At 41.7% G+C, this 27,993-nt stretch overlaps 1 protein-coding gene across 1 annotated transcript; it reads left to right on the top strand.

The window, feature by feature from the left end:
• The first annotated feature begins 438 nt into the window (after positions 1-438).
• rbbp8l (retinoblastoma binding protein 8-like) lies at positions 439-27,993 on the top strand. Its single transcript, XM_055223241.1, has 16 exons — positions 439-570; positions 13,782-13,946; positions 14,532-14,574; positions 15,371-15,466; positions 16,906-17,018; positions 17,713-17,788; positions 18,664-18,830; positions 19,480-19,529; positions 19,633-19,703; positions 20,254-20,512; positions 21,287-21,748; positions 22,478-22,717; positions 22,851-22,932; positions 23,370-23,434; positions 24,035-24,143; positions 27,226-27,993. The coding sequence occupies exons 2-16, from the start codon at positions 13,856-13,858 to the stop codon at positions 27,279-27,281; spliced, it is 1,980 nt and encodes a 659-aa protein (XP_055079216.1). The 5' UTR covers positions 439-570; positions 13,782-13,855; the 3' UTR covers positions 27,282-27,993.

Below are 27,993 nucleotides of genomic sequence, written 5' to 3'. Positions count from 1 at the left end.
TTCCTGTATTACAACTTAATGACGTCACAAGGTGGAACAGAGTGTTCTCAGTTTGAGAGAAGAACTCAGCCTTAATCTGCAGGGTTTGTGTGTTAAACATGTGTGAATGAAACAAAACACAACTCCAGGTCTGGATTAGCATTAGATCAGAGGTCAGAGGTCAGATCTTATGGATCTTTTATTAAATCCACATTAGATCAGTTAAAGTTCACTTGTTGAGTCGTTGTCTCTCTCTAAACCTGTGGCAGCTTGCTCCGCCTGCAAAGTTCCTCCGTGGCCCTCGATTTCCGCCTGCGGCTTTAATCCGGAGCCGGTCGGACCTGTTATCTGGTATTCCGGCTCGACCTGAAAATCCAGGTGGGACTTGCCCAGACTTCGACGTTTGTGCTGCCAGAGGCTCCAAGACTGATCCGACCGGTTCTGATGGGAGGAGAGAAAGAGGAGAGAGGAGAGGAGGCAAAGGTGTGGGAGCTTGCAACACAACTACACCTCCATTTGTGCTAATTCTCCGACTAATGGTTGTTTTGTGTTTGTTTTTTTGGACTTGGAGCTGTTGGCTGGGTCAGTGAGGTGAGTGACTTCCTTTATGATGACCTCAGGGTTCAGATTTAGAAGTTCATATGGGTTTGGAATTACCTGCAGATAACATCTACTCGTAACGTATTCGGCTTGCACATGGAGAAATATGAGGATTGCAGTGTGTCAGATGCCCTCCCGTTCAACGTTGCATGTCCCTGTGTGTCAGATGCCCTCCCATCCTCCTGTATGTCTGTAGTGTCAGACTGAGATGAGGGCGAACGTCTCTCATCTTTAAGTCTCATCCTTTCCTCCAAGACGACCAAATCTCCTGTAGTTTAGATCTGTATAAACATGTTCTGAAGTGTCCCTGTGTGTCAGATGCCCTCCCTGTGTGTATTAGATGCCCTTGGTGTGTGTCAGATGCCCTCCCTGCAGTTTAGCTCTGTACAAACATGTTCTGATGTGATTCTTGTTTTATTTTGTCAGTTCATATTTCAGTCTTTTTGTCTTTTCTTCTGGACATGTTTAAAATGTCAACTTTGAGCAGAATCACATTATTTGAACATAAATTTAATCAAATCATAATTTTGGTCAGAAAAATCCCAAATTGTGTGTTGGTGGAATGTTCAGCAGTTACCATGGTAACACAATGCTCACATTAGCATAAACTTCCAAGAAAAAAAGGTTGTAAGATCGTCTGAAAACTGAAGAAAAAACACAAAATTGAGCATTCATGGTCCTGTTTAGGAAAGGTGAGAGAGACTAACTGAAAAACTGTTGGCTAATGCTAATGCTAGCTAGCTTGTGACTGTATTGTTATTTGAGAGGGACTTGTTTATCAGCACAAATCAGCTCACCTGTTGTAGTTCAGATAAGTCAGCTCTTTCGGCTCAGATTGTGTTAAAACAAAACTCATTAAAGTTGGAAAAAGCTTCAGACAGAGCAGTGCCCCAAGTTAGCATCACACCCTCAGGGAATATAGATGACCTCAGCTGGAAATGTATCAATAGAAATGATAAGAAAAAAAAAAATGTGGGTTGGATTTTTGGAGATTTCTGTTAAATACAACAGAGAAAGAGTCAAAATGGACACCTATTTACCTCCAGACTGTGTGAATATTCTGAACCGCGTTTATGAAACGTTTATGAATGTGTTTAAAATCTATGTTGTGTTGCACGTATATTGGGCGTGTCCTGTCAAAGATGGAGAGAGGTTTGGTTCACACTAACACCTGAGGCATAGCAACATGAGGTAAATAAGGGCTGTTCAAACCTGATTCAACTGTATAGAAACATAATGTCCAAAAGAACAAGAACAAGCGTAATTATAGACTTAAATCAACCCCATTGTGCTTGTGTCTCTATAGTTATAATTTACAACACCTGTGGATTGTTATATTTTAAATCAAAATATTCATCTAAAATGACTTAATAAAAGAAACAAGGAACTGACGTCGCTGTAAACATCATCACAACAAAGCGCTGCATGCTGTCAGCGCCCCCTATGGATAGCTGCACGTCACACTAGCGAGCAGCACTTTTTTTTTCATTTGTACCAAAATGCCTACACGACGCTGCCGAATCCTACAAGTATCACCGATTAAGAACATAAAGCTCACAGTGGGCGTGTACGTCAAAGTGGGCGTGTACCTCAAAGTGGGCATGTACCTCAAAGTGGGCATGTACCTCAAAGTGGGCATGTACCTCAAAGTGGGCGTGTACCGGTGGAGGTGAAAACTGCAGACTGTGTAAAGTGGACTAAGTGAGTGTGACGTCACCCACAGCGTTCAGCTTTAAATGAATCTCATCGAGGCCAGAGCAGATATAGAGGCCAATTTGGAGCAGAGTTCTATATTTGGAATTCTGACCACGAGTATCATAGCAACCAAAGAGCCAATGTGGAGCGAGGCTGTTGAAGGTAACGCCCCGTCGCATCCACACCGCTGGTTTAGCAGGGACCAGGCGCTTAGCAACGCTGTCAATCAAATCTGTTGCTAACACTAGTGGAAGTGACCTCAGGGAAAGAAGGCCCCTGATTTGTTTGTCATTAATGTTCATATCATGATTTACAGACACAATAGTGAAATAAACACCAGGATCATGCAGAGGGGCTTAATATGAACATTTTAAGACCAAAATGACGAGTCTGACAGAAGCAGTTACAGAGAGAAGGACCAACGTTTTCTAACGTAAAGTGAATTGAAGCCAGAGTCAATGGAGCCGTAAGTGGTCACTTCCTGTTTGTAATGCAGCGGCTAGCAGGTTAGCCACATTTATTTATGTAAACAGTTTATGGTGAAAACGGGAGCAGATCGTCTCAAACATGAATCACTGCAAATACAACTTCAGAGGAAATGACTAGAACATGGTTAAAAGATCTGAAACACATAAAATCTTGCATGACGCTGCCCCACCCCCACTAAAGACCTATGTACAGCCTCACTCTCAACTAACAAGTAGAGTGTTAAGGTCCGTGTCTAGGGGTGACTGCAATGTTCCTACAAGAAAGTCAGTTTTCTCTCAATCTGCCTTCTCTTTTAAAGCCATCAAAGAATGGAACGGGCTTCCAGAAAATCTTAAGAACATAGCAGATTATCACAGCTTTTCAGGGGCTGTCAAAAACTGGCTTCTTGACCATCAGTCCTGCTCACACTAACTATACCAAACGGGTATTTGGCCATCAGATGTTACCCTCGTGGGTACCATCTGATGGCCACTAGATTACCAAATCATGAGTGTTATTGTACTGTCTTAGTGTCATATTACTGTCTTGTTTATATTTATAATACCAATAAGGTACAGAGCTATCAGATGTTACCCTCGTGGGTATCATCTGATAGCGACTACACTGTATTTATTTTGATATTTGTTGCATATGTCTCGCACTTTAATAACTTGTAGTTTGCACTATGTATTGAAAATTTTGCACACTTGTATATTGCCTTTTGTATTGCACTTTTTATATGTATTTTGTTTTTTTTAAGGACAACAGATGGAAATTAGCATTTTGCTAAATCTGGTGCAGCCATCTTTTTAATGTATCTGCACACTGTCCTTCAAATAAAATAAATAAAGAAAATAAAAAAAGAAAAGTCCACTTTGAATTGTTCAAATCGGCTTCCTCCTGACCAGTGTAGAGCAATGCTTTCAAAAGGCAGTGGTGCAGTGGGTTAAGCATTTGCACACTAACCAGAGAGTGGCCAGTTCAAATCTACATGTTGCTGTTGTTGTGTCCCTGGGCACAACACTGCTGTTCTTAGTATCCCTGGTGTAAAAACAAACTGACAAAATATTCACCTCCATCAAACACAAAAGCCCCATTGTCCTCACCCTGGGGTTTAACGAGAGACAACGGGAACTTATTTTAAAGTCACAGTTTGTAACTTTTTAGCCAGATCATAGAAATAAAAGCTGTTGTTTTTGTTTTTTTTCATTTTGGTTGTGTTCATTGCACTGAAAAACTTGAGTGAGCTTACATGTCCACATACATTGTTGTCATAGAAATGCTGTTCTACCACAGTATGACATAAAATGTATCTATCTCCATGGAGCATGTTTCGAGGTATGGCTTTAACTTTCTATTTCCATGCAATCATACAGGTGACCTGACACCTCCAGAAAGTTACACACTGTGGCTTTAATATTAGAATTTAATGAATATAATAATGAGTCAAATCAGTTGGTCAGTAGCTCAGGAGGTCATGACCTTTCATTGTTCAGCATCTGGGGCATAGAATCTCTGCCCATCAAACACAAAACGCTCTGTTCCACTTTGTGATGTCATGAAGTGGTAGTTTTCAAGTTAACAGCTCCTTTTACCTTTAGTTCAGTAGAGATTGGTAATCCTGGGCTGAAATGATCCAAATTATTCTAGTGAAGGTGGATGGAGTTTAACAACACAGTGGAGCACTTCCTGTATTACCACTTAGTGACATCACAAGGTGGAACACAGTGTTTTCTTTTTGAGAGAAGAATTCAGCCTAAATGTGCAGGGTTTGTGTGTTAAACATGTGTGAATGAAACAAAACACAACTCCAGGTCTGTTTGTGATGAGGAAACATTAGGACAGAGATCAGACCATAGAGTCATATGGGGCAGACAGACAGGAGCGAGGCTGCCAATCTGCGCCATCGGCCCCTCTGACCACCAACACTCACACACACCACATTCACACACAAGCAAGGTGGATGAAGCATCTTGCTTAAGGACACAATAACAGTTCTAGACGACTGGTCCGAGTTGTCAAGCCAATACTTCTTATATGTTTTGTTTTTTGCAGTGTTTCTATGGGGTATTAAAGAGGGTTGTTTTTGTTTTTTTTACTTCTATGGGGTATTAAAGGGGGGTATTTTACTTCTATGGGGCATTGAAAGCATGATTTTTATTTGATCTCTTTGCTCCAAAATCTTGTGTTGAATACTGTGTGTTACAGACTTCGAGATCAATTTGTTTCAAGTAGGAATGTGACACAGACTTATTTTTAGATGTTCTCGCTGCTACCTGTTTCTTCTGTGACAATAAGTTCTGCAATTCATCTTTTCAGTGATACCAGCATTCTTTTCAGTGACATTTTCTACCTTCTGGCAACAATTAACGATCTATCCATTTATGACCATGTACATATGTATAATTAGATTAAGGAGCAGCCTTCTATTGATAGTACCTTTCTCGGGGTATAAGTACAGGGACAGCGCTTTTGTAATATAACGCATGTGCTGCTGTCTGTACCTTCACTCATCTGATCAGATAAAACTTTCAACTCTCTGCCTGGTCTGCAATCACTCCCTTCACAATTGCAGATAGTAAATGTAACACATAACATACAGTGGGGCAAAAAAGTATTTAGTCCGCCACCAGTTGTGCACTTTCTCCCACTTAAAAAGATGAGAGAGGCCTGTAATTTTCATCATAGGTTCACTTCAACTATGAGAGACAGAAAGAGAAAAAAAAAAAATCCAGAAAATCCCTTTTGATTTTTAAAGAATTTATTTGCAAATTATGGTGGAAAATAAGTATTTGGTCAATAACAAAAGTTTGTCCTAATACTTTGTTATATACCCTTTGTTTGCAATGACAGAGGTCAAATGTTTTTTGTCTCTGTCTCCACAAGGTTTTCACTCACTGTTGCTGGTAGTTTGGCCCATTCCTCCTGCAGATTTCCTCTAGAGCAGTGATGATTTGGGGCTGTCGCTGGGCAACATGGATTTTGAACTCCCTCCAAAGATTTTCTATGGGGTTGAGATCTGGAGACTGGCTAGGCCACTCCAGGATCTTGAAATGCTTCTTACAAAGCCACTCCTTCGTTGCCCAGGTGGTGTGTTTGTGTTTGTCCTGCTGAAAGACCCAGCCACGTTTCATCTTCAATGCCCTTGCTGATGGAAGGAGGTTTTCACTCAAAATCTCACAACATATGGTCCCATTCACTCTTTCTTTTACACAGATCCGTCGTCCTGGTCCTTTTGCAAAAAAAACAGCCCCAAAGCATGATGTTTCCACCCTCATGTTTCACAGCATTCTTTCTCCTTCAAACATGACAAATTGAGTTTTTACCAAAAAGTTCTATTTTGGTTTCATCTCACCATATGACATTCTCCTAATCCTCCTCTGGATCATCCAAATGCTCTCTAGCAAACTTCAGACAGGCCTGGACATGTCCTGGCTTAAGCAGGGGGACATGTCTGGCACTGCAGGATTTGAGTCCCTGGCGACATAGTGTGTTACTGATGGTCGCATTTGTTACTTTGGTCCCAGCTCTCTGTAGGTCATTCACTAGGTCCCCCATGTGTGGTTATGGGATTTTTGCTCACCGTTCTTGTGGTCATTTTGACCCCACGGGGTGAGATCTTGTGTGGAGCCCCAGATCAAGGGAGATTATCAGTGGTCTTGTATGTCTGTGTAGACCCTCAGTCGTCCAGGTCTGATCCATAGCAAATAACGAAGTTAAGTCTGTCAACTGGACAAATCTTGTAGGAGTGAAGATGTTTCGCTGCTCATCCAAGCCACTTCTTCAGTTCTGAACTGACAGATTTAACAGTTGACAGATTTAACTTCGTTGTTTGCAGTGGTCTTGTATGTCTTCCATTTTCTAATAATTGCTCTTGATTGATTTCTTCACATCAAGCTGCTCACCTATAGCAGATTCAGTCTTCCCAGCCTGGTGCAGGTCACAGTTTGTTTCTGGTGTCCTTTGACAGCTCTTTGGTCTTGGCCATAGTGGAGTTTGGAGTCTGACTGTTTGAGGTTGTGGACAGGTGTCTTTAATACTGATAACAAGTTCAAACAGGTGCCATTAATACAGGTAACAAGTGGAGGACAGAGGAGCTTCTTAAAGCAGAAGTTACAGGTCTGTGAGAGCCAGAAATGTTGCTTTTTTGTAGGTGACCAAATACTTTTTTACCGAGGAATTTACCAATGAATTCATTAAAAATCCTACAATGTGATTTCCTGGATTCATTCCCCCCATTCTGTCTCTCATAGTTGAAGTGAACCTATGATGAAAATTACAGGCCTCTCTCATCTTCTTAAGTGGGAGAACTTGCACAATTGGTGCATGACTAAATACTTTTTTCCCCACTGTATGTAGATCACCATGTTTCCTTTTATTGTTTTGAAAATGCTATATTTGCCCAAAACAACATATTAACATGTTTTATAAGTTTCACTTTTGTCTTTGATGCTCTGAGTCCCCCCTCCCTCTGCTCTCTGTGCTAGGTCCCTCCCCCTTCAGAACCCTATCACATCACAATCAGCGTGAATCTCACAAATAAAACTCCTGCACATCACATCAGGTTTGTCAAGTTGCTGTGTACAGTTTTGTATCATGTTTTTGTATATTTATGGAAAATTGTCGTGTGGCAGCATGGGTGATGTGGGGTGATGTGGGCTGGTGGGCGGAGCCTTCTACAGAATCTTACAGCTAACTGTAATGAGGGTTTAAATAGAGCCCGGCAGAGATCGCTAGTTTACTCCAAAATGCATGGATGACATCTGAAACCTCTTCAGACATGTATTTGATGAGGGAATAGTCGATATATTTTTTTCCTTTATTGTGTATGTGTGCAGGTGTGTGTGATATTTCTGAAACAATAATAATAATGCTAATAATAACAATTATTATTATTATTATTATTCCTTCTTAACACATTACATAAATTCTAAAAATAACTCTGTGAAATTCTTGAATAACTCCCTGAAAAACATCTAACCTGTTGCTTAGTTTCATTTTTCCGTTTCCATAGTTACACAATCACATCTATAAGTTTTAGCCCAAATGTTCCGTCGGAGTGGTCTGCACGTGGAGTCTGGAGGGGGAGGAGCTTAGGTCGATTATACTAAACATAATCAACTACTTTAACACCAAGGAGCAGTTGTGAATTAAAGCTGCACTATTTAACTTTTCTGGTGGAGTGTCCATCAGCTGCTTGTTTCCATGGAGATGATGTCACTTTGCCTGGAATGTTCCACAGTTTGGCATTAACCTTGTCTATGTATGGAACTTGTTGAATTTAGTTTGAAGCACGCCAAGAGCTGTGTAAAGCTTTTTTTAAATTTAAAAGTGTGAATGGCAGATTTTTATGATTCTCAAATTTTGATTTAATCTGGTGGGATTATAACTGTTGTAAATATAAATTCTAGTTTTACACCAAACAAGAAGCAGTTTGTGCAGAAAAGTTGCAAAAATATTATAGCGTTCTGATGTAAGGAAACACGCCAACATTCTTCTGGTTGTTTATTTTCTAAATACAAGGCTGTACTGTAGGCTGTAACCATAGACTGTATATAAATGCGTTCCAAATAGGAAGTGAGCATTGGTGCACTTCCAGCTCCATCACTTTACATTGAAAAACTGTGGCCCCTCTTTCTGTAACTGCTGCTGTCAGACTCATCATTTTGGTCTTAAAATGTTCATATTAACTCACTCTACATGATCCTGGTGTTTTTATTTCACTATTGTGTCCCACTATTGGCCCCTATAACTGCTAACTTCAGTGAGTTTTGTTTGACTGGAGCCGACCGCTGTGGGTGACGTCAGACTCCCTTAGTCCATTTCTTTATATATGGCCAAAACAAGAGCACAACAGCAGCCCAACTCACTAGAGCCGGTCTCCAAAACAGACCAGTATCTGACCAGTAGAACCTTCACATCAATTTGTCATCATAGTAACCAAGTGTCACATACACAGGCATTTAGATTAACACATAAACAGCCACAAGAGCCACAAAGGGTGTCGACTCTGAGCTAAACACAAAATATCAGATCATTACAGCATGTAGAAACTTAGAGGAGAGAGTTTGAGACACTTTAAACATGATTTCAACAAAATAAAGGTGTTTTCTTAAATTTGTTTTTGTCAAATAATAATCTCTGTGACATTAGACGGGGTTTGGGCCAGTGTACCACATGGTTTCTAGGTAATAGTTATGGGATTCCTTAGTGTGATGCCATGATTAACAAACAGGACTACTGATTTAGTCAAGTCGTCCTGTCATAGGCTCTGTCAGCTCAGTGTGTGTTGGACTGTTCAGCTGTAACCTTGTCTCCATGGAGATAAATACGTCTCTCATCATACTATGGAACATTCCAAGCAAAGTGATAACATCTTCAGTCGAGCAGGTGGCTGAAAAGTTCCACAGTGTACCTTTAAACAAAAGTAAAAGCAATAACAGTAAAAAGCTGTTTGCATAAAATTGTTTTCGGGGCAGACAGAGGCAGGTCGCCTCATGTAGAGCCCAAGTTTCCTCTGACAAATCCAAACACGTTCAAACTCATCAAAATGCAAAAGACTCAGCACAGAATTCAGATCCAACTGAAAAAACAAGATCTCAGAATCCAAAACACTGTAAAACATGATTTCAGTCCAAATACTCTGTAAAAACATGATTTCACACCCCAAAACACTGTAAAAACATGATTTCAGTCCAATTACACTGTAAAAACATGATTTCACACCCCAAAACACTGTAAAAACATGATTTCAGTCCAATTACACTGTAAAAACATGATTTCACACCCCAAAACACTGTAAAAACATGATTTCAGTCTAAATACTCTGTAAAAACATGATTTCGCACCACAAAACATGTAAAAACCTCAGGCAATTACATTATCACGCACCACATTCAAATACAGGTGAGGTGAGTGAAGTGTCTTGCCCAAGGACACAACTACAATAGGGACTGATCATGTTAATAGACCCTCCCATAAATGACCACTTTAGTGTCATGCACACAGCCTGGTGCTGATATAAACATTCTGGCCCATTTATCTGAATAGGACTGCAAAATAAAAACACGTTTGTAGGAAGTGCAGACAAAATGGTTCTTGTTTATAAAGGAACAAAAACAGCCACTGTCTAACTTCCAGCTCCAGTTTCTGAACTTCACTAAACCCTGCAGGGTTTGTGGGATTAAAACTGTCACACTGCTGTGGTCCGCTGTGTTTTTGTCCAGCTTAACGTTAGATTTAAGAAACGTTTATTACATGGGCATTAGCATGCTTGCTAATTTTGCCACTAATGTTTTTAATCAACACAAAACGATTCTACCTGTGTGAATGTTTTCAGCTGAGGCTCAGGTGTTCCTCACAGCTGAGATCCAGAGATCGCTGATAGTTGCTAGAGTGGAGCTAGCGTGGGCTTGACGCAGGGATAGGCTAAGTCTTATCAAGCTAACTTTAAAATTTTTCAAAAACAAAGAAGAATCCATACAAAATCTTTCCTTTGTGAAAGCTGGATGAACTGTTAGAACATGGGCAGTTTGAATTCACAAAAATGCATGGTGCTTTAAGGGAGAATTCTGTCTGGGCCCAAGCTCCCAGAAGTTGCAGTACCTGGAGTGGCCACTAGTTGATCTCACCTCGGGACAGAGGGGGAGCGTCTTATCCAGATATCCATGTGTTTGAACACTAAAGCTAACTCTCTCATTGAAAATGTGCTGGGGTTAGCGTATGGGGCAGTACCAGGTAATGACACACGGGCGTTCTGTTTACACTGGAAGGGTCGATATGGAAATCTAATAGAAATCATAATTTACATTCTAGTATTTAATGAGATCATCACTTCAGATGGAGGGTTGGGCCTATATAACCCTAAGGGAGATTCACTGTTTTTGAACTTCTGATCCACAAATGTTGAACCTTGTCATTATTAGTTTGAGATTTACTCCACAAACTCGCCATATAATGAATATGACAAGTTTATGGCTTAAAACGAGAACTCACACCCCAAAACACTGAAAAAACTACATTTCAGTCCATATTCAATGTAAAAAACAAGATTTCAGATTGCAAAAGACTCAGCACGGAATTCTGATCCAACTGAAAAAACAAGATCCCAGAACCAAAAACACTGTAAAAACATGATTTAAGATTAAAATACACTGTAAAAACATTATTTCTGTCCAATTACACTGTAAAAACATGATTTCACACCCCAAAACACTGTAAAAAACATGATTTCAGTCCAAATACTCTGTAAAAACATGATTTCTGTCCAAAAACACTGTAAAAACATGATTTCACACCCCAAAACACTGTAAAAAAACAAAAGACTAAAAAGACTACATTTCAGTCAAAAACACTGAAGATGCTGAAGAGTTGTTTAGTGATGATATCTTTTCTGGGTCCAGACAGAAACTGACAGAAACTTCACAACTGATTTATGGCTTTGTTTCTGTTCCTTATTCATTAAACAAGAGACATATACCTCTGAAAGCATCTGTTTAAAGAGGAGATGTTATGCAAAATCAATGTTTTTCAGCGTTCTCTCGTTTTATAATATTAATCTCTCATCAAAAACATGCCTGAAGAGGTTTTAGATGGCGCTAGATTACTCAGACATGCATGTTTGAGTAATCTAGGGCCTATCCAGGGACTACAGGTGGAAATGAGTACTTTTGCTATAACCTGGCACCGAACATCTTTCCTGTTTTTTTAAGGTCAATGTATTGTTGTGCACTGTCCCCGTTCAAATAAAAGCATACCATACTATACCACACAGAGCAACCTGACAAACCTGATGTGATGTGCAGTAGTTTCATTAGTGGGATGCAGCTGATTGTGTTGTGATAGTGCTCTGAAGGGGGAGGGACTTAGTACAGAGAGCGAAGGGCGGAGAGACTCAGAATGTATTGATACATTGTTTTGGGCAGATATAGCATTTTCAAAACAATAAAAGGAACATGGTGATCTAAATATGTTATGTGTTCCAGTTAATACCCCATAGAAGTAAAATACCCCCTTTTAAATACCCTAAAGAAGTAAAATACTCCTTCTTTAATACCCCTACCCTCTTTAACCACAAACTAAATAATCTAGTAATAATTTAGCATAATATATTGTAACCACTTTGTGTATCTCACTAACTTCTGGTCACCGCCAATGCTATCTTAGCCTAGCCTAGCTTCTTACCTCAACCTCCTCAAGCTAACTGTAGGCACAAAACTGACTTAGCAGACCTACAACAGATGAGCTGAATTGTGCTGTTAAACAAGTCCCTCTCAAATGACTTCACAGTCACAAGCTAGCTAGCATTAGCATTAGCCAAACGTTTTTCAGTTAATCACTCTCCCGCCCCCTCCCCCCCCAGGCCACACACAAAACACAAGTTGAAGAACAAACGCTGAACCAGTGAGACCAGCCTGCCCTGTCCTCCACAGATATCACAAACACTAAGCTCACACTCGCCTGCCAACCGTAAGATAACCAGTTCAGGTTCCATCTGATAAAAGAACTGTTGTGGTATTCCTGCTTAGACATTCACCCTGTGTTTACATGCAGCACAATTTGATTCTTATCTTACTTCTGGCTTGTTAATGAATGACCTGCAAACCTCAAACTTTGATGTAAGAATCAGAGGGACCACGATCACAAAGAAATAACATGAGATCATATGAAATCACATGAGATCTTGCTGTTTACACGTGATTTGAATAATCTGCAGGAGTCCGCTCATAGTCTCAGTCTGACAGCACATGTCAGTGGGCTCTCTCCAGACTGAAGCAGAGTTTGAGGTCTACACAGTTTTAACCTGATGACGCTCGCTGAAAGTGGCGAGGATTTTCAAAGGAAATAAACAAATACTTGAATCTGATTGGTCGAAGCATCAAAACAACAGAATAAGACAAAAACACATTGTTTTTTTAAACCCATCTGAGAGGAAAGCACAGACGTCTTTCCTGTCACAAAAGCACACAGTTCTTCTTCCTCCTGCATGATTGGCACAAACTGAACCATCTGGATTTCTGTGTAAATAGTGGGTCGGCCAAGATGGATTCTTGTGAGTTTTTGAACAAATATCATGAGAATCCATGAGTAATATGAGTACCCCTGTCACAGTAATCACTATGTTGACTACTTGACTGATTTTTGGGGGTCAGTATTTATCGTGTGTACTTTTTCTTGGCACTACTGTGAAATGTTTGATCATTTTTTTGGCTATATGATCAGATTTAATCCATAAACATTTGAATAAATACCTTCTTTGACTCATTGCAGACTCAAACTAATGACTAAAGTGTTTCCTTTTGCTGTATCAGTATCAGATCAATATCGCTATACTTGTATTAAAAGTACTCAGACCAAAATCAAGAGTTTTTACAAACATGGCAATTTTTGATGCCCCTTGCTGAACCCCATGACTATTAGGGGTGAGACGATAAACAATATCGTTTATTGTGATAAAAAGGGTTGACAAGAATCGTTTGTGGGACATTTTATATAATTGTGATAATCACCAACAAAAATAATTGGTGTTATATCACCAGATATACAGAACAAAGCTACAGAACGCGTCATGTCAACGCCAGATTCGCGCTGCTCTGACGCTTGAATATGTGCTGCAAAAACACAGGGCGGCCAAGATGTGCGTCCACCATAGACTTTGCATGTGAACACGACGCCCCTGATGCCCCAGTGTGAACGCACCATTAGGGGGCCCAGAATTGTGAGGTATCTTGACCCGGGTCCCTAAATTTCTGCTGAGAGCCCTGCTTATCCGTAATATTCTCGGCTAGATCATAGTTGTTTTCATCAATAACAAAGTACAATTCTATAGCAGTTGTTTAAACATGGAATTATTCACAACATTAAAATTATAATTATTCATATCCATAACATTTTTAAACAGTCAGCAACTTTAATCATTATTGTGATATAATCGTTAATTGCAATTATTTTGGCCATGATAATCGTGACAAAAAATTTCAAACTTGTCCCATACCTAATGCCCATGCAAAATACTTAGTCGCTTGTGATTTGTGTTGTAGTTTTCAGGGCCGTGTGCAGAGGGCCGTGTGCAGAGGGCCGTGTGCGGAGGGCCGTGTGCAAAGGTCAGAGGTCCATGTGCAGAACGCCAAGGGTGGAAGACAACATGGACGATTTTAACGACCTTCTGCTAAAACTCCAGGAATGTCACGAACGAGAGATCGAAGGTGGATTGAACCTGTGCTCAGTATTTATAGTTTTGCATCAGGCTCTTAACAACGCTGTCAATCAAACCTCTTGTTATGCTAGCCAGGGTGACCTTGTGGAAAGAAGGCGCCTGATTTGTCTGTTATTAACGTTCATATCTTGATTTACAGACACAATAGTGAAATAAAAAACCCAGGATCATGTAGAACAGGCTAGTATGAACATTTAAGACCAACATGACGAGTCTGACAGCAGCAGTTACAGAGAGAGGGACCACAGTTTTTACACAGAAAGTGAATTGGAGCCAGTCGATGGAGACAAAAATGTGTCCATAATCACTTCCTATTTGTTTTTTGATTGTTTATTTGAACAGGGACAGATACAACAAACATAAATTAACAATTCAATAATCTGATGTAGGAATCGCAGTGTAGAACGTGCTGGCTAGCAGGTTAGCTATGTCCCTTTAAAGTCTACATTACGGTTGCTAGGTTACAGTTATGGAATTACCTCTATGTATATGCACTTTAATATTCTGAGTAAACTTTATATGTTTATTGTGAGTAAACGTGTAAATTAACTCTCTCCTTTGTTTTGACCTTCAGGGTGGCAGGTCAAACTCCAGGAGCTGGCCAATAAGAAGGGCTGGTGAGTATGGGTCACAGCAGGGGGAGGGGTCAGTATTGAGGGAAGAGCAAGAGCCACAGCTGCCTCGGGGCATTCTGGCTTAAAAACCACGTACACTTCTTGGCATCACCTGCTTATTTTCATGGAGACAAAAGCCAAAGTTAAATCTGTCAACTGGACAAGTTTCATGCCACACTTTGGAACATTTCGTGAAAAGCTATAACATACAGTACAAGCACATTATGTTTAAAGAAGGGATTATGCTAAATAGACCTTTTTTTAAGCTTTCCAGTTATAATGTTGTTCCCTCATCAAAAGCATGAAGCCTGAAGAGGTTTTAGATGTGACCCATGCATGTTTGAGTAATCTAGCGATCTCTCCCAGGCTCTATTCAATCCCTTCTTATGATTAGCTGTAAGGTTTGATCAAGGCTTCACCCACAAGCCAATGTCACCCATGCTCCACACGACAATTCTCCATAAATATACAAAAACATGATACAAAACTACACAGCAGCTTGATAAACTTGATGTGATGTGCAGTAGTTTCATTAGTGGGATGTAGCTGATTGTGTTGTGATAGAGCTAATACATTGTTTTGGCTGAATATAGCACTTTGACAATAAAAGTTAACATGGTGATCTAAATATGTTATGTGTTAGCAGTTAATATCCCATAGAAGTGAAATACTCCCTCTTTAATATGAGGTTGTAGTTTCTTTCCGCCTATAGTCCTGGTTCTACAAGCTGCTGGAATGATAAAAGTGTCGTTATGTTACTGATTGATTTACAGTTTGATTGGTGTTTTTTTGTCTGCAGTGACACAAAGCGCATGGAGGAGCTTTACACGAGGAACCAGCAGATGAAGGAGCAGCAGAGGATCCTCACGGAGAACATCAAGACCCTGGAGAACAGGTGGGACCATTAGAACCATCAGAACAGAGATGTTTAGACCAGAGGCATGAAGAGGTCAATAGTGAATGTGTAAGGACTTTAAAAATACAGTGGTGCACTTCCTGTATTACCTCATGACATCACAAGGTGAAACAGAGTGTTTTCTGTTTGAGAGAATTTAGCCTAAATAAGCAGGGTTTGTGTGTTAAACGTGTGAATGAAATAAAAAGAATAATATGGGCCCTTTAAGTCAGGGGTAAAGGCTAAAATTTCACTTCAATTTCCAGTTTGATGTTTGTCTGTAAACCAACGCACATACAAGTGTTCAAATGAGCAAATATGAAGGAATGACAAGCATGTTCAGTGTGTTTGTTATTCGTCACATGTTCACTCTCTATGCAGCCACGTTATAAACATGCACTCACTATACAGTCATGTCACCAGATACTAGAATTTCCTGTCAAACAACAAACCATAAAGTAAGTACAGTTCCTCATCTGTGCAAAAGAAGTACAGAAGTGGGCTAAGTGAGTGCGACATCACCCTTAGCGTTTGAGTTCCGTATTGAAATTCTGGCTATAAGTATCATAGCAACCAAAGAGCTAATCAGTAGCAAGAATGTTGAAGGTAATGCTTCTTCCCGTCCACACCGCTGGTTTAGCATGGAGCAGGCGCTTAGCAACGGTGTCAATCAAACCTGTTGCTAATGCTAGCAAGAGTGACCTTGGGAAAGAAGGCGCCTGATTTGTCCGTTATTATTGTTCATATCTTGATTTACAGCCACAATAGGGAAATAAAAACCCAGTGTCATGTAGAGTGGGTTAAAATGAATATTTTAAGACCAAAATGACGAGTCTGACAGCAGCAGTTACAGAGAGAGGGGACACAGTTTTTCAATAGAAAGTGAATTTGAGCCAATGGAGTCAAAGGAGCTGGAAGTCGCCCATGCTCACTATTTGGAGCGCAGCGGTTTGCAGCCAAATAAATGACAAATCTGGATGTGTTCTACAAACATCAGGAATAAAATCAGACTTATTCTGCAATCGACTTTTTACCTTTTAATGACGTTGCAGTCGTTTCTCAGCATTTACTCTCTTGAAGTTGTATTTAGAGTGAATTCTGTTTGAGTAATCTTTTATCTTTTATTTTCAAGACGCAATTTTGCCGATCTAACACCATTTTCACCTCCACCAGTACACGCCCACTGTGATATACGCACTTCCTTCTTCTTAATTGGTGATACTCGTAGGATTCGGCAGCGTCGTGTAGTCATTTTGGTACAAATGAAAAAAACGGGCTGCTCTAGTGTGATGTGCAGATGTCCATTGGGGGGTGACGTTTACAGAGACGTCACCTCCCATTGGACTTGTTTCTAGCGTATAGAGACACAAGCTCAATAGGACTGATTTAAGAGATCAAAAAGTTACACGGTGGAGCTTTAAAGTACTTTCTCTGTCCAGGTTGAGGGCAGGGCTTTGCGACCGCTGCACCGTGACACAGGAAGTCGCCAAGAAACGACAACAAGAGATTGAAACACTGCACCTTCAGAGTGTGCAGCACATAAGACTAATGGGTAAAAACCGGGGGGTTACAGGTTCAGTACCCCAAACACATCACACTCATGAGTAAGAACCAGAGGGTTAGAAGGTCAATACTCCGACTCATCACACTTATGAGTAAGATGGGTACAGTACAGAAGGGTCGCTAGTTCAATTTCCACACACAATTTGCATTAGAGTTCATGTTATTTGAAAAACTATAAATGATTCACAAAATATTTTTTTAAGATAAACACAAAAATGAGAAAATTTGAAAACGACATTAAGATTAGAGTAACGTATGGTTTTTGAAAACTATGAAAACTACTCAAAGAAATACTATTTTATCAGAAAGTTACTACCAGTACTCAACAAGGAGGTCACTGGTTCAATACCCACTTTACTATACAACCATTTTGTTATAAACTTAATCATATATTTCATAACACCTGGGGCTGCAGTGGTGTAGTGGGTTAAGCCTACAAACCAGACAGTACCCAGTTTAAGTACATTATATTTCCCAAATGTCAAGCCTATTAAAGCAGTAACCCCGTGGTAATTGGTGGTTTAACCCTGCCACTGACTGACCATACACAGTTATGTTGTATATATATTATGTTATGTCACCTCACACATCCTTATAGATATAAATTTATCTGAGTGGAGAGGGTGAGTGGTTGTTCAGTGCTGATCAGCTTTTTGATATTTGGTTGTTCGTTTGTTGTGAAGTGTCCGACATAAACAACCTGAAGAAGGAGAACAAGATGCTGAGGGACGAGAACAGGAGTCTGCGAGCGGCTCTAGAGTAAGTCTTTATGTTTATGTCCTTAATTTGCAATGGAAATTTTAAATACGAGATATGGTAAAGGATCAGATCAGATTGGATTTATTAAAGATTGACTTGGCAAGAGACAACATTACATGATCCTGAACTGACAGGATCACAATGTCAGAAAAAAATAAAACACAGGTCAATGCAAATGTGACAATAAAGAAAAAGTTAAAGAATGTGTTTCTGTTTGAGTAATCGTCTGTCTCTAAACTACAACAACAAGATATACAACATTTTACTAAAGATTTAAACTTAAAATTCAAAAAGCTTCACTCCATCACTGCTGCCAACAGAGGGCGACAGACACTACTCTAAACGTTGCCACATGCTGTGCTCATTTTCCTCTTGTATTGCATCACTTTACCTCATATCTCAACAGGCAAATGAGCCAGTCCAAGCAATAAAAACATGTGGTGTACATAAATACAAGAACTCAAAGGAGAGGAGCAGGTCAGGGACCATCAGCCGGAAAAGTTACATGGTGCATCTTTAAAAGCCTGGGAAACATGGTGCCTAAGAGCAAGAAGGTGCAAGAAGGTGACTGGTTCGACTCCCACACCTGTGAGGAGTTTGCATGTTCTCTCTGTGTTTCTGGTTTCCCCATCAACCCAAAACAGGCACAACAGGTCAAATCCTCCAGCTAAGTTTGTCCTGACCAGGACTAGATCAAGATTCGGAGGTGGGTCCCACTACTCCTGATAAGTTTAACCCAGAGAAGCAGAAGGATGGGTCAAATGCAGGTTTAACCAAGAGACCATGAAGGATGGGTCAAATGCAATTATTTACAAGGACAGTAAGTTTATATTAACCCACAATAAATGTCCTCTCTCCTGTTCGTTTGTGTTCAGTCAGACCGGCCACTCCAGTTCTGACCCTGTGGAGGTGAAGACAAGCTCCTCCCCTGACCGCTCCCTCCCCATGGCCCTGATCAGCAGAGTTCTGGGCAGGAGCAGCAGTCAGACAGGAGAGGGCGATGCTACAGTGAAGGTGGAGGCACCTACAAGACTCGACACGGGTAAGTATTGATACTTTGCAGTCACATCACGCTGGGAGTGTTCTGCATGTATGTCTGTGAAGGAATGTTCAGCAGTTTCCATGATGACACAAAGGTGAGCGAGACTAACTGAAAAACTGTTGGCTAATGCTCGCTAGCTTGTGATTGTAATGTTATTTGAGAGGGACTTGTTTAACAGCACAATTCAGCTCACCTGTTGTAGTTCAGATAAGTCAGGTCTTTATGGTCAGATTGTGTTAAAATAAAGATCAGATTAAACTTGAGTAACAGAGATTCAGACAGAGCGATGCCTCCAGCTAGCTTCACACCCCCAAGGAGTATTATGCAAAGTGTCAGTTCTTTTTAATTTGTACTAATAAAGCCTTTGTTTGGACAAAGCCTTTATTATTTGGACACTTTTCTTATGACAGCATCATTCATTCACTAGTGGAGCTACAGCTGCCTTGGGGCTGACCAGCAGAGATGTGACTGCCAATGTGCGGCAACAGTTCTTTGACATTGAGGAGAGTAATTACCTTCAGGACAAAAGAGCCTCTCTGATGTGTAGAAAATCTTCCATTATGTTAAAGATTAAACAAGAAACATAGTACACAGTTCCAAATGTTTTTTTTTTTTTTTTCCTGATGTTTTCCTGTTCCCACCCAAACAGATTCTCAAAGTGAGAGTCGTCATGTGAGAGAGTGGCCCCGCAGTCTCTTTGTAAGTCTGTAAACCTCGGCTCTGATCACTGCTGCAGGAGTTTTTGCACTGTATTTTTTTAGCTCATTCTCAGTGTTTTTATTTTTCTGTTTTTGTGTTTCAGGAGTCATATAAGCCCCTCCCAAACTCCGCCCCTCCATCATGGAAACCTCAGCCTCGAGTCGTGGACAGAAGGTGAGACTGAACAACATCTGGTCTGGTCTCTTTTGCTAAGAAGGGCTGGTCCAGTAGTGTTGTGTCCTTAGGCAAGACATTTCACACACATGGACTAGTGTGAATGTGTGTGAGTGCTGGTGGTGGGAAGGGCCAATGCTGCAGATTGGCAGCCTTGGTTTTCTCAGTCTGTCCCAGGGCAGCTATGGTTACAATATCACCTTACCTCCACCGAACTCTGGAGTGAATGAATAAGGCACAAAATGGTAAAAACGATATATAAGACTAACAATTTAAATATGTAAACACGTTTTTGTCAGCCTGCCTCATGTTCAGAGTCCGGGATGGTATATGGGCAAGACACTTCACTCATATCCCTTATTCCGTCTGGGCAGAATGAACGTGACCAGGAAAATTCTAGGTCTAGTCTAGGATTAAACCAGGTCTATAACAGATATAAATGAACTGTAAATGACATAAACCGACAAACTGACCAGTAGGGGGCTGTAGGAGGCAGTCCTTTAACAGGCTGAAATCTTACAGGGGTTTTATGTCTCTCTGTTTCTGTCAGATCTCACAGTGAGGACCACACACACTCCAGCTCTCCTCCTGGAAAGAGCCTCCCTCCCTCCTCTCTCTCCTCCTCCCTCTCCTCCGTCTCTCTCACCTCCCTCTCCCCCATAGCAGAGGTCCATGCCCCCAGCAGACACATCCTCCATGCCCCAGTACCATGCCGACCCCAGCCTCTGAAGAGCACCTCGAATCCTCTGCCTTCATGGTCCCCCCTCGGTGAGCCTCCGGACTGGGCTACGGCCACCGCCTCCTCCCAGGTCATTCACAGTTTGCATGTTCTTCTATGTGTAGGTCATAGAGTGTATATGTAGAAGGATACTGGCCTGCTCACTGGCCTCACTGGCCTAAGACAGATGCAGTACATCCAAAACACTGCTGAGTCCTGACTAGAACTAAGTACACACATGTGTCCTGTGCTCAGGTCTCTGCACTGGCTCCTGTGGTTCAGAGACTTTAACTGTGAACAAGTCTCTCCATGGCCTAGCACCAAAGTACATCTCCGACATGTTAGTGCCATATGAACCATGTCACACTGAGGACTAAACCAGGACTGAACCAGGGCTAAACCAGGACTAAACCAGGACTGAACCAGGGCTAAACCAGGACTAAACCAGGACTAAACCAGGACTAAACCAGGACTGAACCAAGGCTAAACCAGGAGAATGAACGTTTCTGTTTTCTGCAGCTCAAACCTGTAACAATCTTCCTGAAGATGTGAGACAGGCCTGTACTTTGACAATGTTTAAATCCAGGCTCAAACTGTTCTGTTTAGCTGTGCATATCCATTTATGATGATTATTTATGTTTTGATTTGTTGTATTGTGATTTTAATTTCTTATTCTTTAAAGCTTTGTGTACAAATTGTGCTATACAAATAAACTTTCCTTGCTGTACCATAGTGTTAACCACTAACTGTCCTATTCCAAATAGAAAGTGAGCATGAGTGTGATGCAGCTCCATCAACTCCGGTTCCAATTCACTATCAATCAATCAATCAAGTTTGTTTTTGTTTTTTTGTTTTTTTCTTACAGTGCTCCAAACCGCGCTTCCCAAACCTGATCCCCTCCACTCAGCACCTGAACAGCCACGCCTCCAGACGACTTGCCGCGGGGCAGGTGTGGCACAAACCGAACGTCGCGCTGCAGAATCAAAGCAAGGAGCCAACGGTAGTGTTCAGACTGAGGAGCAGAGAGCAGGAGAGAGGGGGCGGTCCACGGGAACCACAGGAACCTCAAGGACCCAAGGGACCACAGGGACCCCAGGGACCCCAAGGATCCAAGGTACCACAGGGACCCCAGGAACCCCAGGGACCCCAGGGACCCCAAGGATCCAAGGTACCACAGGGACCCCAGGAACCCCAGGGACCCCAGGGACCCCAGGGACCCCAGGGACCCCAGGGACCCCAGGGACCCCAAGGATCCAAGTTACCACAGGGACAGAGGGAGAGCCACCTGATCCAGTCTGAGGAGGGCAGCAGCCACGAGGGCAGTGAGGTGAGAGGGGGCAAGTGTGTCATTAAGGGTGTATTAAAAGTGTTGAAAGTCAGATACTAATCAATATTAAAACTATCTATCAAAACTAGATATAAATACTAAAAAAGGCCCATTGACAGGACAGAAATGAATCTTCTTTAGAATGATCTTATTGTCTATAGAAAGATGAAAGATGTTTTTATTATCATCATGGTATTGGTATTGAGTCTATTTCTTAGTATTGAAATAAAGCTAGAAATATTAGTATTGACAAAACATCCATGTATGTTTGACCAATTTAATAATCTCTCCCGGACCCTATTCAAACCCACCTTATGGTTAGGTGTATGATTCTGTACAAGGCTCCGCCCCCAAGCCTACGTCACCCACGCTCCCACACGACAATTCTCCATAAATACTGTATACAAAAACATGATACTGTACACAGCAACTTGACAAACCTGATGTGATGTTCAGTGGTTTCATTAGTGGGATGCAGCTGATTGTGTTGTGATAGAGCTCTGAAGGGGGAGTGACTTAGAGCGGAGAGTAAAGGGAGAGTCAAAAATGAAACTGAGACTTGTTCATAAAGAAACATGTTAATACATTGTTTGGCCGAAAATGGCATTAGCAAAACAAAAAAAGGAAACATGGTGATCTAAACATGTTATGTGTTACAGTTAATACCCCATAGAAATAAAATACCTCCTCTTTAACATTCACATTTTAACCTGTTGTCTCTTTCTTCAGTGTGAGGGACCTCTCGACCTATCAGACACGGGTCGGACCAAAGCAGTGCCACGGGACAGTTCTCCACCAGGGGGCACAGTGCAGGCAGATGCGGCAGGGGGCGCTGTGCAGAGCGGAGATGAGACGTGTGCAGAGCCGCAGTCTGCCCCTGAGGCGACTACGACCATGAATGTGAAAGAGAGAACAGAGGAGAGACCAGAGGAGAGAGCAGAGGAGAGCAGTGACACCAAGAACAACAAGGTGAAGGACTCCCTGAAGTTTAACCAGAGCTGACACAGATCAGACTGCCGAACATTTTAGGCAAATTAATAACATCTCCATGGAGATGAGTATTGTTCCAGTATTATGACACCGTAATGTTTATTTTGAGCAGGTGGTGAAACAGAAGGAGCAGGTGAATGGAAAGGAGGAGCAGGGTAAGAAGGTCCCAGTGCTCACCATCTCTCTGAGGCCAGGTAACTGCTCCACACTGCAGAATATGTACAGCTAACGCTAGCCCCATATGCTAAGGCGCTGTACCTGAGATTTTCATGTAACAAAGAAATTTTAGTTTTACCCATCGACTGTATAAAGAAGTGGAGTAAGGGAGTGTGACGTCACCCATGGTTTTCGGCTCCAGTCAAATGAAGCTCATCGAGGTTAGCAGTTATAGGGGCCAATTTGGAGCAGAGTTCCATATTTGGAATTCTGACCGCAAATATCATAGCAACCAAAGAGCCAATCTGGAAAAAATGAACTAGTTCTGATTTTCACATTTTGAAGGCACAAAAAATCAGGTACAGCAACTTTAATTCAAGTCATTTGAACTTGCCTGGATTCCTTTTGTGGAGTATAGATACTTCATACAATGTTTTGGGACAGTGTTAATGAGCTCTCTCTTGTGTTTGAACAGTGGTAGTGCTGGAGAGTCTGAATTCTGCGGCACAGAAACACGACTCCTCATCGTCCAATCAGAACGTATGTCATTTACGTCGTTTTGCATTTGAACTTTTACAAAGCTTTTCACCATCATCTGGTAAATATCTGCAGAAGGAAAACCAAAGTTAGTCTCCTTGATTAAGAACTAATACTTTACAGTGACATCACGCTGGGGGGGTTCTGGTCTGTGGCAGAATGTTCAGCAGTTACCATGGCGACATGAAGCACACATTAACAAACACATCCTGACTACATTTTTAGAAAAAAAATCCCAAAGTGGTTTAAAGATCACAGTTTCAGGAGCCTGTGATCAATCCAAGCGTTCATGGTCCTGTAAAAGGTGAGAGTGACTAACTGAAAAACTGTTGGCTAATTCTAGCTAGCTTGTGACTGTAATGTTATTTGAGAGAGACCTGCCTGTTTAACAGCAAAAATCAGCTCACCTGATACTGTTCAGATAAGTCAGTTCTTTATAGTCAGATTGTGTTCAAACAAAACTCAGATTAAACTTGACAGAACTTCAGACAGAGCAGAGCCTACCGTTAGCATCACACCCCCTATTGCAAAGTAGCAATATGATTTTTTTTTGTTCAGAAAAGGAGTGTTATTAGTTTCTGACTTGCGTGTTGTTGTGTGCAGTCCCCAGATGAGGCAGGAGGAGGCAGTAGCTCTGATGAGAGGGAGGAAGACAGCGGTGATAGCGTCTGTGGGAACAAGAGGAAGAGAGACGAGAGCGACTCAGATGAATGTGAGACTGCTTTAAAATTTTCATCCATCCGTTTTCTTCCACTTATCGCGGGTCACGGGTGTCCTGGGTCTTCCCCGGGGCCTCTTCCCTGTGGGACATGCCCGGAATACTTCCCTAGGGAGGCATCCAGGAGGCATCCTGAGCAGATGCCCGAGCCACCTCAGCTGGCTCCTCTCGACATGTAGGAGCAGCGGCTCTACTCCTAGCTCCTTCTGTGTGACTGAGCTCCTTACCTTATCTCTAAGGGTATGCCCAGCCACCCTGCGGAGGAAGCCCATTACAGCCTTGTATCCATGATCTTGTCCTTTCAGTCATTACCCAGAGCTCATGACCATAGGTGAGAGTAGGAACGTAGATTGACCAGTAAATCGAGAGCTTTGCCTTTCGACTCATACTTCATACTTCATACTACATACTTAAACTCCTCAGCTTGAGGCAGAGACTCTCCACCCACTCAAAGAGGGCAAGCCTTTTTCTGGTCAAGAACCATGGCCTCGGATTTGGTGGAGCTGATTCTCATCTCAGCCGCTTCACACTCGGCTGCAAACCGCCCCAGTGCCTGCTGCAGGTCCTGGCTCGAAGAAGCCATCAGGACAACATCATCTGCAAACAGCAGAGATGAGATCCTGTGGTTCCAAATCCAGACCCCCTCCAGCCCCTGACTGTGCCTAGAAATTCTGTCCATAAATACAGTAGACAGAACCAGTGACAAAGGGCAGCCCTGGCGGAGTCCAACATGCACCAGGAACAGGTCTGACTTACTGCCAGCAATGCGAACACACCTCCTGCTCCGGTCATACAGGGACCGGACAGCCCTTAGCAAAGAGCCCCGGACCCCATACTCCCAGAGCACCCCCCAAAGGACACCACGAGGGACATGGTCGAATGCCTTCTCCAGATCCACAAAACACATGTGAACTGGTTGGGCAAACTCCCATGAGCCCCAAGGATCCGATGGAAAGAGCTCCCCCTGAATCCAAGGTTCGAGTATTGGTCGGATTCTCCTCTCCAGTACCCTGGAAAAGACCTTACCAGGAAGCCAGAGGAGTGTGATTTTTTAGAACACACCCTCCGGTCCCCCTTCTTATACAGAGGGACCACCACCTCAGTCTGCCAGTCCAGCGGTACTGTCCCCGACCTCCACACAATGTTGCACAGACGTGTCAGCCAAGACAGCCCCACAACATCCAGAGACTTAACATACTTGGAACGGATCCTCTCCATTCCCAGAGCCTTGCCACCAAGGAGTTTGCTAACTACCTCAAGTGGCTTCATCCAGGGTGATGGACAAGTCCGCCTCCGGGTCCCCAGTCTCTGCTTCCTCCTTAGAAGACATGATCCTCAAAGTTTTCCTTCCACTGTCCACAACATCCCCAGTCGAGGTCAGAAGCCCTCTGCCCACACTGTAAACAGTGTTTGTGAAGCACTGCTTTCCCCTCCTGAGGTGCCGGACGGTTTGCCAGAATCTCTTTGAGGCCGTCCGATAGTCCTCCTCCATTGCCTCCCCAAACACCCTGAGGTTTTGCCTCTGCGATTGCACAGCACACTTGGCCCGCCGGTATTTGTCAGCTGCCTCAGGTGTCCCACAAGCCAACAAGGCTCGATGGGACTCCTTCTTCAGCCTGATGGCATCCCTTACTTCTGGTGTCCACCACCGGTTTCCCCTGGGATCTTTGGAGAAGTTCTCCCAGAGGTGCGAGTTAAAGATTCCCCTGACCGAGGGTTCCACCAGACATTCCCAACAGACAGCTTTAAAATCTAATTTAGCCAAATTATGCAAACAATTCTACAGGTGAATTTAGCCAACAAAGACAAAGAAGCCACTGAAGCCACTGAAGCCAACGCAGCCAACAAAGCCATTGAACCCAACAAAGCCGAACCAGCCAACGAAGCCACAGAAGTCACTGAAGCCAGTGAAGCCAACAAAGCCACTCAAGCCAACGAACTCAACAAAGCCACTGAAGCTTTCTACTGGGGTTACAGACTGAAGTATTAGCACTGTTCAAAACCAAATATTGTATCTTTTGAATGGTGACAAAAGAAACAAGTGTCTGGGGTAGTCACTTCCACACAGTTCTCATCCAACAGTGTCTCTAATTGGACAAAACAATCTGTTCCTGGCTGTTGCTTCCTAATAGTTCTCATCTGACAAATTTCCTTTAAAGTAAAGGGGGCAGTTTCTCAATTTCACAAAATACAGTACAAAGTAAAATCTGTTTTTTTTAACTAAAGTAAATAAAAGTACAGGGCCTTTAAAATCACCTCATGATGTTTCTTAAGTTGTTTTTGTTGTTTTGTTTAAATGAGGTCAGGACGTGTTTATATTTCTGTTATTGATTCTCTTTCACTTTTCTTATTAAAATTAAACCTTCACAACTAACATTAGAGCTGCCAGATCGATACGCTCTGTGCACAGTAGCACGCTAGCCAGTCACAATTTGGAAAAATACAATAATTTAAAAATATATATATATTAAATTTCAAATTAATGAAATAAAGGCTTCCAGATTATTTTAAAATGTAGAATACTTCAGTTTGTGGTGTTGTTTCAGTATTTATTGTGTTATTAGCATTAGCATTAGCATTGAGACACAATCATCTCTTTCTCTAAACACAGAAGTGTCTCTGGTGAAATATTCATTTTATTTGTGTAGTGTTTAACATGTTGTCAGTGACATCAACACACAGCTCCCTGTCCACTGTCTAATCCTAACCCCCTAACCTCTGACCCCTGACCCCTCACCCACCCACAGCTTCCTGTCCACTGTCTGATCTTTAAATATTTATTAATTTTAGCATGACAGCATAAACCTCAGAGATAAAACTGGACAGGAAGTAGTGACGCTAACAGGAAGTAGTGACGCTAACAGTGAGGCTGAGGGTGCTGCAATTTTTGAAGTACCATCATTTTGAACCAGAAAAAATACATTGAGCTGTAAAAGTAAAGAATGATCTGCAGATATGACTTGCAGAGTACATTTTCAATGTTCTTCTTCCTGTTTTTCCTTCCTGTTTCCTGAATTTAAAACAGGTCAGTCACATTTTCTTTTTGTCATAACTTGTTTATTTGTTTGTTTTTCAGCTGTTTCACCACAGAGGAAAGTCATGATCACTGTGAGGAGCGAGAAGAAGAGATGAACACCAGGACCCACTCTGAATGGACCAGAAAATATACTACAAATGTACTACCAATACACTACAAATATACTACAAATGTACTACAAATGTACTACAAATATACTAGAAATATACTACAAATATACTACTAAACAGACAAAAAATATACAAGAAATATATGAGAAATTAACTAAATATGAATACAGTAGGAGACTATAAAGTTCTGATTTGTTTGTCAAAGAGAGTTGACTTGCGTTTTCAGACACATGACACTCGCTCCAGCTTCTTCTTGAGTTTAATGTGGACGTGTGTTGGCGCCACCTTCAGGGCTGTTTTTGTATTTGTGCTGTGTATATAATATATTGGCACTACTCCTTTAGTCTGAAAGCACAGCCCAAACTATTATGAAACGTACCACAGTGAATAGTTGAGTTTCGTGTCTAGATCAGATCCAGACCAGCCTCAGAAATAACACTTTTATGTTTCTTCAAATAGATTTTCAAGACTCAAAAAACATACCTGTTTATGTTTCATGTTTTGCTGAAGTGAATTCAAATGAGAGTTAAGCTGTTTGAAATGTGTTATGTTATTCAGAGGGCGTGTGTGAAAGAAAACCTGTGAATAACGTTATCATCAGCGTTCGCGTTGGCATTTTCACCCTCTGACTTCCTCTGTTCTTTTCTGATATTTTGATCTGTCATGTATTGATCATTTTTAAATAAAATATATTTTT

The sequence above is a fragment of the Periophthalmus magnuspinnatus genome, chromosome 7 (assembly GCF_009829125.3).
Source record: "Periophthalmus magnuspinnatus isolate fPerMag1 chromosome 7, fPerMag1.2.pri, whole genome shotgun sequence".
NCBI lineage: Eukaryota > Metazoa > Chordata > Actinopteri > Gobiiformes > Gobiidae > Periophthalmus > Periophthalmus magnuspinnatus.
Note: the sequence above shows the minus strand (reverse complement) of the source record. Positions and strands in the feature narration are given on the sequence as shown.

Coding starts and splice junctions, on each gene's coding strand:
- rbbp8l (XM_055223241.1), top strand. CDS start 13,856: ATGTGCAGAACGCCAAGGGTGGAAGACAACATGGACGATTTTAACGAC. Junction 21,749..22,477: donor GCAGCCACGAGGGCAGTGAG/GTGAGAGGGGGC, acceptor CTCTTTCTTCAG/TGTGAGGGACCTCTCGACCT. Junction 22,933..23,369: donor CACCATCTCTCTGAGGCCAG/GTAACTGCTCCA, acceptor GTGTTTGAACAG/TGGTAGTGCTGGAGAGTCTG.